The sequence below is a fragment of the Megalops cyprinoides genome, chromosome 2, assembly GCF_013368585.1.
Source record: "Megalops cyprinoides isolate fMegCyp1 chromosome 2, fMegCyp1.pri, whole genome shotgun sequence".
Taxonomy (NCBI): Eukaryota; Metazoa; Chordata; class Actinopteri; order Elopiformes; family Megalopidae; genus Megalops; species Megalops cyprinoides.
Window position 1 is genome coordinate 69,407,145 of NC_050584.1, and position 10,000 is coordinate 69,417,144.

The 10,000-nt window shown below is 48.9% G+C and overlaps 2 protein-coding genes across 2 annotated transcripts in view; one reads left to right on the forward strand and one right to left on the reverse strand.

Moving 5' to 3' along the window:
• Positions 1-7,183, forward strand: part of zdhhc23b (zinc finger DHHC-type palmitoyltransferase 23b) — a 12,373-nt gene extending 5,190 nt beyond the window's left edge. The window contains exons 4-5 of the mRNA XM_036553497.1: positions 2,226-2,393; positions 6,211-7,183. Of these exons, the coding sequence (XP_036409390.1) occupies positions 2,226-2,393; positions 6,211-6,484 (442 nt within the window). The 3' untranslated portion in view covers positions 6,485-7,183. The remainder of the gene's footprint in view (positions 1-2,225; positions 2,394-6,210) is intronic.
• ccdc191 (coiled-coil domain containing 191) overlaps positions 6,563-10,000 on the reverse strand; it is a 26,288-nt gene continuing 22,850 nt past the window's right edge. Inside the window, exons 17-18 of the mRNA XM_036520629.1 lie at positions 7,897-8,030; positions 6,563-6,744 (exon numbers count right to left, since the gene is read on the reverse strand). Of these exons, the coding sequence (XP_036376522.1) occupies positions 6,563-6,744; positions 7,897-8,030 (316 nt within the window). The remainder of the gene's footprint in view (positions 6,745-7,896; positions 8,031-10,000) is intronic.

Sequence of the window (10,000 nt, forward strand, 5' to 3'; positions counted from 1 at the left end):
AGACCTAAACAGCATCCAAAAGTGGGCAGATACCTGGCAGATGACTTTCAATTTAGATAAATGTAAAATCTTGCATGTAGGAAATAAGAACCTTAAACAAGACTACTTCATGGGTGGAAGAAAACTAGAATGTGCTCATTTTGAAAAGGACTTGGGAGTAGTGGTTGATCCAAGCTTAACAGGATCTAGGCAGTGTGCTGTAGCAGTAAAAAAGGCCAACAGGATGCTGGGATGTATAGCCAAAAGTATTGAGTATAAATCTAAGGAGGTTATATTGAAATTATACAATGCCTTAGTCAGACCGCACCTGGAATACTGTGGGCAGTTCTGGGCACCGCACTATAAAAAAGATACCGAAGCTCTAGAAAAGGTTCAAAGAAGGGCAACTAAATTAGTTCCTGGCATGAAATATAAAAGCTATGAGGAAAGACTCAAGTTACTTAACCTATTTAGACTAAGCGAGAGGAGGCTTAGGGGTGATTTAATTGAGGTATTTACATTTATAAAAGGAATCAATAAGGTTAACTATAACAGATTCTTTAGGGTGAGTTCAGTCTGTAAAACAAGAGGACATAAATGGAAACTAGTTAAGAGTAAGTTCCGCACTGATGTAAAGAAATATTATTTTACATAACGAGTTATCAATACATGGAATAGGTTGCCAGGTCATGTAGTTGAGGCAGAGGCCCTTGCTGTGTTCAAGTCTAGACTTGATGCAGTTTTGGATACTCTTTAATTAAGAAATGGCGAGCTTAGTTGGGCCGAATGGCCTGTTCTTGTCATAATATGTTCTTATGTTCTTATGTTCTTATGTTCTTATTACTGTAGGGTTACACAGCAGCGTTACAGCAGGGTTACACAGTGTTACACAGTATTACAGTACATTACACCATTAAACAGCTCTGTCTGTCTGTACAGGTCTCCATCATTTATTCCCTCAGCGTTACAGCAGCGTTACAGCAGCGTTACCACAATGCCCATGCAGGGCGGAGCACTTACAACCAGAATGAATCCCCAGTGAGTTGCGGACAGTCGAGTCGAGTAGATCAGATTATAGTAGATTACAATAGATTGTATTAGAGTAGATTACAGTAGATTAGATTAGATTAGATTATAGGAAATGACTGATTAGACTACCATTACCATTACACATTATAGTCCTAAATTAATATAAAAATGAGGTGACATACTGTAGACTAAACAATACAGGGTACCAGCACAGAATACATTACATTACCTTACATTACATTACATTACATTACATGCATTTAGCAGACACTCCAGAGTAACTTCCATCACAATAGAACAGAAGTGTATTCCTTTAAACAAGCAACAGTGTCAGACCAGGCTCACAACGCTCATACACACACACAAACACACACACACACACACACACAAACACATGTACACACACACACACACACACACACACACACACACACACACACGTATATTGCATATGCGCACACACACTTGAAAGTGGTCTGAACAACCACTGAAACCTGGCCATGCAGTTCTTGCTAACTCCTGACGGGTTTTTTGCTTTTTGCTATGTGTACTCTGTGTCACTTGTAAGTCGCTTTGGATAAAAGCGTCTGCCAGATGAATAACTGTAAATGTAAATATATAAACACATGAACACACATGTACACACAGACACACATACATATGGCTGGTTAGTCCACAGTTAAGTCCCTGATTTCAGTTCTTGAATGGAAACATTTAAAGTGAGTTTCAGTGTAAGAAAGGTCCTGAGGAAGACTGCCCCTCACAGCTAGGCTAAATCCTTTAAAGGAAGTATGGGCGGGGCTCTGAGCAGGAGGGAGGCGTGGCACCAGCTGTGTCAGATGACGATTTGCTCGTGTGACTGCAAGCCTTGCCATATGGCACGTTGCTCCAGTGACGGTATAACAGCATACAAGCATACAGACGGCTCTTATCCAATCAATGAGAGGCCAGGACACATCCTGAAGCAGGCATCTATGTGTGTATGTGTGTGTGTATAAGAGTCAGCTGTGTGTGTGTGTGTGTGTGTGTGTGTGTGTGTGTGTGTGTGTATGATTTTGAGGGACAGCTGTGTGTGTGGGACAGTAGTTGTATGTGGGTTGTTGTGTGTATGTGTAGTGTGTTGACCCCAGCATCTCAGTGCAGTGTATTCTGTGTGTGTGTGTATGATTTTTCTCAGTGCAGTGTATTCTGTGTGTGCGTGTGTGTGTGTGGGACAGGATAAACAGCTGTGTGGGGCAGGCCAATCACCGCTGCTTCCTGCTGACGCTCCTCCTCTTCCTGCTGACCTCGCTGTACGGGATCAGTCTGGTGCTGCGCAGCGTATGTCCCAGAGAGAACCTGCTGTTCGCCCTGCTCTACTGCCCCGGGGTGTACGCCCAGTACAGGTACCCCCGCGGTCTCAACCCGACACGCACGCACCGCCTCGACCCGACAGAAACATCGCCTCAACCCGACACACACCGCCTCAACCCGACACACACCGCCTCAACCCGACACACACCGCCTCAACCCGACAAAAACACCGCCTTAACCCGACAGAAACATCGCCTCAACCCGACAGAAACATCGCCTCAACCCGACACACACCGCCTCAACCCGACACACACCGCCTCAACCCGACACACACCGCCTCAACCCGACACACACCGCCTCAACCTGACACACACCGTCTCAACCCGACACACACCGCCTCAACCCGACACACACCGCCTCAACCCGACACACACCGCCTCAACCCGACAAAAACACCGCCTCAACCCGACAGAAACATCGCCTCAACCCGACAGAAACATCGCCTCAACCCGACACACACCGCCTCAACCCGACACACACCGTCTCAACCCGACACACACCGCCTCAACCCGACACACACCGCCTCAACCCGACACACACCGCCTCAACCCGACACGCACCCACCGCCTCAACCCAACACACACACACCGTCTCAACCCGAAACACACTGTCTCAACTCGACAGAAACACCGCCTCAACCCGACACACACCGTCTCAACCCGACACACACCGCCTCGACCCGACACACACCGTCTCAACCCGACACACACTGTCTCAACTCAACACGTACCATCTCAACCCAACACACACACACACCGTCTCAACCTGACACGCACATCAGGCAGATTTTGGAAACTCAGTAGACACCAGTTCGTTGGGACAAATTAGTGTTTTAGTATATCTGAAGACGGCCAGGTTACACCTGTCCTCTAATGCCCGCCCACTTTATTGGAGAGCCAATGGCTGCATGGGAGAGTGTCTTCTGAGTGTGTGCATTGGTCGTGGCTGTGAGGTGAGCCTATTGTGCTATTCCAAACAGGTTTGTGTGAAGGGAGAGGCACAGACACACAGATGGAATTACAGTCTGAGGTCATTCCTTACTCCGTAGCCAGGCGTATCTGTATCTGGGTGTTGGGTTGCACACAGCTCCACTCTCCTCACCATGAGACCAAATGTTCAGAATCATTTTCACTAAACAAAGGCAAAGGCAAACAAAGTGAACCACCAGCTGCTGTTTTGTATTCAGCTTCTTTATTCTGAGCTGGAACCAGGCTGGCTCATCATACCCCTTTCCCACTGTAGAGCTGGAACCAGGCTGGCTCATTATAGCCCTTTCCCACTGTAGAGCTGGAACCAGGCTGGCTCATTATAGCCCTTTCCCACTGTAGAGCTGGAACCAGGCTGGCTCATTATACCCCTTTCCCGCTGTAGAGCTGGAACCAGGCTGGCTCATTATACCCCTTTCCCGCTGTAGAGCTGGAACCAGGCTGGCTCATTATACCCCTTTCCCGCTGTAGAGCTGGAACCAGGCCGGTTCATTATACCCCTTTCCCGCTGTAGAGCTGGAACCAGGCTGGCTCATTATACCCCTTTCCCGCTGTAGAGCTGGAACCAGGCCGGCTCATCATACCCCTTTCCCGCTGTAGAGCCGGAACCAGGCTGGCTCATTATACCCCTTTCCCGCTGTAGAGCCGGAACCAGGCCGGCTCATCATACCCCTTTCCCGCTGTAGAGCCGGAACCAGGCTGGCTCATTATACCCCTTTCCCGCTGTAGAGCCGGAACCAGGCCGGCTCATCATACCCCTTTCCCGCTGTAGAGCCGGAACCAGGCCGGCTCATTATACCCATTTCCCACTGTAGAGCCGGAACCAGGCTGGCTCATTATACCCATTTCCCGCTGTAGAGCCGGAACCAGCCTGGCTTATTATATCCCTGGTTTCCTCATGAATTTTGTTTATCTTTAACTTTTTTGATCAGGCTTACCTGTGTCAGCACAGCCCACCTGGGTTACAGGTACTGGCCTGCTTACTCTGAAGCTCAGCAGTGCAGGCTGCCGGCAGAACTCAGCCAGTGCTGATCATAGCAAACACTCAGATGCTGGAAGCTGGTTTCTGCTGGAGCCTCAGTGTGAGTCTGCAGCCAGCGAGCAGCCAGCCAGCGAGCAGCCTGCAGCCAGCCTGCAGACAGTCGACTGGTGGATGCTGTACATGAGTTACTGCTGTTACATGTTTTACTGTTGTCGCCGCTGTTACAGCTGTTACATGTATTACAGCTGCATTTTCTGCTTTGGAGAAGCCGTAGTAGGCAGCTAGTTTGGCTGCTCATGCCAGCCAGTCTCCAGCTCTGCGCTGTGGAGGGGCTAACAGTGACAGCATTCATACGTTCATTCGAAAGGGGGGCTAACAGTGACCGCGTTCATACGTTCATTCGAAAGGGGGGCTAACAGTGACCACGTTCATTCATTCATTCGAAAGGGGGGCTAACAGTGACAGCATTCATACGTTCATTCGAAAGGGGGGCTAACAGTGACCGCGTTCATACGTTCATTCGAAAGGGGGGCTAACAGTGACCGCGTTCATTCGTTCATTCGAAAGGGGGGCTAACAGTGACAGCATTCATACGTTCATTCGTTCATTCGAAAGGGGGGCTAACAGTGATAGCATTCATACGTTCATTCGAAAGGGGGGCTAACAGTGACAGCATTCATTCGTTCATTCGAAAGGGGGGCTAACAATGACAGCATTCATACGTTCATTCGAAAGGGGGGCTAACAGTGACAGCATTCATACGTTCATTCGAAAGGGGGGCTAACAGTGACAGCATTCATATGTTCATACGTTCATTTGAAAGGGGCTAACAGTGACAGCGTTCATACGTTCATTCGAAAGGGGGGCTAACAGTGACAGCATTCATACGTTCATTCGTTCATTCGAAAGGGGGGCTAACAGTGACAGCATTCATATGTTCATTTGAAAGGGGGGCTAACAGTGACAGCATTCATATGTTCATACGTTCATTTGAAAGGGGGGCTAACAGTGACAGCATTCATATGTTCATTCGTTCATTCAAAAGGGGGGCTAACAGTGACAGTGTTCAGCTGCTCACCTCTCTGCAGTGAAGGGGGGCAGGCTCACTCACCACTGCTGCCCCCTAGTGGAGACTGAAGTATATGCCTGTGTCATAGTTCATGTCTCTGAAGACTGTGGGAATAAGTTCTATGTAGATGGTCATGTGGTCATTTGTATGGCCTTGAATTTGAGAAAAAGCAGACAGAAGCATGTGCGTACAGACCAGCTTCCCTGATATCACACCGGCTTCAAATACACATTAAAATGCATCACAGGTGGAGGTTACTTTTTGGGTAATCATAACATTAACATTAACTGTCATTTCAGTTCAGTGGCATAAGGTGCTCCATTTGTGATTTAATTTTCTCAGTGTCAGTGGTGTGTTGGCTGTCGTCAGGCACTGAGGATCAGAGCTGCTCAGAGGTCCTGACTTTGAGTGTCTCTCTTTGTACTGATGCGCTGATCGGCAGCGTCCCCGGCTGCGCTGATCTGCAGCAACTGGCTGCGCTGATCTGCAGCAACTGGCTGCGCTGATCGGCAGCGACCGGCTGCAGCTGATCGGCAGCGACCGGCTGCAGCTGATCGGCAGCGACCGGCTGCAGCTGATCCGCAGCGTCCCCGGCTGCGCTGATCCGCAGCGACCGGCTGCAGCTGATCCGCAGCGTCCCCGGCTGCGCTGATCCGCAGCGACCGGCTGCAGCTGATCCGCAGCGTCCCCGGCTGCGCTGATCGGCAGCGACCGGCCGCAGCTGATCCGCAGCGTCCCCGGCTGCGCTGATCCACAGCGACCGGCTGCAGCTGATCGGCAGCGACCGGCTGCACTCCCCTGTGTCTCCGCAGCACGGCGTTGTGCTTCACCTGCGCCTGGTACAGCAGCATCGTGACGGGAGGCCTGCTGCACCTGCTGCTGCTGCAGCTGATCAACATCAGCTACAACGTGACGGAGAGGGAGGCCCGGCTGGCGCTGCGGGACAAGGCCGGCCGCAGCCACCTGTGGGGCCTGGTGGTCGACACCGGCGTCTACTCCCGCGGTTTCCGCAGCAACTGGGCGGAGTTCCTCACCATGAGCTCCGCCCTGGACCCGCCTGCCCCCCGCGTCACTGACCTGGTGTAGCCCAAACGATAAGGACTCTTTTAAACACGTCGCTTTTCATGTTGCCTTTGTGACTGATGCACTCAGCGCTGCTGCTCTTCACTGATCCCTGCTGCTCCCCTCCTCACCCCACCGGACTGCAGTACCACAGCAGCTCCCCACCCTGCCCTGCCCCGCCCCGCCCCGCCCCACACTGGCCCGCCCGTCCGGAGATGTCTGTGTGGCTTTTGCACCTTTACTGAGGAGGGGCAGGTGGAACTCCGCCCTGGACTGACTGAAACCTGAAGCCATAATCACACAGCTTCCAGCCGCTCACTGGGCGTGGCACTAGTCACATGACCTTGAATTGTACGTCAGCGTTCGACCGGAAAGTTGCGTTTCTGAGACGGTCCCCCGCTGTGACAGAGGGACGTGGCAGGCGCATGCCATCAGGGCTCATCCACGTTGCCATGGACACGAGCGTGTGGGCTGCGGCGTGACTCCCTCGATCAGTGCCTTTACTGGAGCTTCTCGTGGAGATTCACAGCTCCACTCGGACCGGACGGCGCTCAGCTGACACACTGATGCTGTTTGTGGAAGTCGTTCATGTGTGTATTGTGCTTAGATGGAGCTGTAAGAGCTAAATGTCACAATATTTACCAAACAGAAACATGATACATTTGCCTTTGTAGTAGAAACAAGGTCTTCCAGTCTGGCCTGAGACTACTAAGCACAGCCGATCTGGCCTGAGACTGTACTAAGCACAACCAATCTGGCCTGAGACTGTACTAAGCACAGTCAGTCTGGCCTCAGACTGTACTAAGCACAGTCAGTCTGGCCTCAGACTGTACTAAGCACAGCCTATCTGGCCTGAGACTGTACTAAGCACAGTCAGTCTGGCCTCAGACTGTACTAAGCACAGTCAGTCTGGCCTCAGACTGTACTAAGCACAGCCTATCTGGCCTGAGACTGTACTAAGCACAGTCAGTCTGGCCTCAGACTGTACTAAGCACAGCCTATCTGGCCTGAGACTGTACTAAGCACAGTCAGTCTGCTTTTTCTCCAGTAGGAGGCATGCATTCAGAATGAGCTGTGACTGTGGTCAGATTGACACATAATTATCCAGAGTAATGCTTGTGATTGGTCAGACTGAGGTGTGATTGACAGCACAGGTTTAATTGTATGTAGAAGATATTGTGCTTTTCAACATCATCATGTTGACTGAATCAAACTGTGACAATTTCATTTAATGCAAAAAGCTGATAAGGAGAGTGAATAAAGTGGAGAAAAAGCTGCCAGTCTCAGGGGAAATGTCTCTGAAGGGTGTGTGGGATTCTGACACTGAGACGCCATGGAGATCATCCACTGAGACCGCCGCCCGTCACCGCCGCTCATCACCGCCGCCCGTCACCGGGTCAGAGGGGGAGTGATCCCGCCGGGGGGGGGGGGGGGGCGGGGGCAGCGGAAGTCCGGCAGGATCTCAGCGACTCGTCGACGCAGCTGCTCTCTGCGCTCCTCTCTCGCTCTCTCCTCTCGCTGCAGGCGAGGCAGCCTCTGCCACGCCCTAAAACAGCGAGTCACCGCCCACCTGAGACAGGCACAGAGAGAGAGAGAGAGAGAGAGCATTTAGCAGGTGCAGAGAGAGATAGAGAGAGAGAGATAGAGAGAGAGAGAGAAAGAGAGCGAGAGAGAGAGAGAGAGAGAGAGAGAGAGAGAGACAGAGAGAGAGAGGTGTCGCTACACCTATAGCTCAGCTCTTGGCAGTAGCACTGTGGACTATGCCATAACAGATTTGACCTTGACCTTTCTGAGAGCTTTCACAGTCAAGCCACTGACACCACTTTCTGATCACAGTCAAACCACAGTCTATCTGAACAGAACAGAAACACTTGACATTTACACAAAGCCTGGGAAAATGCACAAAATCAAACCCAGCTACAGATGGGGTGAAGACAGCTCTGAAAATTATCAAAGCTCAGTTTCACACTTGGAAACCCAATCACTCGAACTCATTTCTATCCACAAATTACCCACACGATAAAGAAGGCATGAACCTGGCTGTATCCCACCTAAACAATATATTTGACCATGTAGCTCAAATTTCAAATTTGGCCACCACTAAAAACAAACAAAAGAATATAAAATCAGATCATTGGTTTGACTCTGAATGCAAAAAACAGAGAAAAAATCTGAGAAAATTATCAAACCAAAAACATCGGCAACCAGACAACCAAGATATTCGCATTCAGTATACTGAATCCCTCAAGAGGTATAAACATACAATAAGAGCAAAGAAAAACAAACATATCCAAAACCAGCTGAAAGATATAGAAGAATCAATTAACTCAAACAAATTCTGGGACAATTGGAAACATTTAAACAAAAGGCCTCATGATGATTTAGCAATTCAGAATGGAGATATATGGAGAGAGCACTTCGCAAACCTATTTGACCACCCTGCTTTAAATTCTGACCAGCAACAAATATTGCACAGATTGGAAAACCTTGAGATCACTATAAAGGATAATCAAAACCCATTGGACTTCCCAATAACTCAGAAAGAGCTTGAGGGAAAGCTACACGATCTCCAGCCCAGAAAGGCCTGTGGTGTAGATGGTATCCTGAATGAGATGCTAATACATACAGACCTCAAATTCAAATTGGCCATTCTAAAGCTTTTCAATCTCATACTAAAGGTAGGCTACTTCCCTGACTCCTGGAACGAAGGACTTATCACCCCCATATATAAGAATGGTGATAAACTTGACCCAAACAATTACAGGGGCATCTGTGTCAACAGTAACCTTGGGAAAGTGTTCTGCAGCATACTTAACACAAGAATAATTGACTACCTCACAGAACACAATGTGTTAAGTAAAAGCCAAATTGGATTTCTCCCAAATTATCGGACATCAGACCACATTTTCACCATTCACACCCTAATCGATAAATATGTAAATCAAAATAAAGGTAAAATATTAGCTTGTTTTGTGGATTTCCAAAAGGCATTTGACTCTATTTGGCATAAAGGACTATTATATAAACTCATTCAGAGTGCTGTGGGGGGGAAACTGTATGATGTATATTAAATCTATGTATTCCAGCAGTAAGTGTGCGGTCAAAATTGGATGCAACAGGACTGACTTTTTCCACCAAATGAGGGGGGTGCGACAGGGCTGCAGTTTGAGTCCTATGCTATTCAACATTCCAGGACTCATACTGCAGGACACCGAAATCAAATGTTTGCTTTATGCAGATGATTTGGTTTTGCTGTCACCGACAAAAGAGGGCTTGCAGCACAGCATGAATGTGTTGGAAAAATTTTGTCAAACATGGGCCCTGAAAATAAGTCCTCAAAAAACCAAGGTTCTAATCTTTCAAAAACGTTACAGGCTACAGGGAAACACCAACAATTTTACAATTGGCAACATCAAAATTGAACAAACAAACAAGTACACTTATTTAGGCATAACTATCAATTCGACAGGAAACTTTGGCTTGGCTGTGAAGGAACTTAAAGAAAAGGCAAAAAGAGCATTTTATGCCATCAAAAGATCG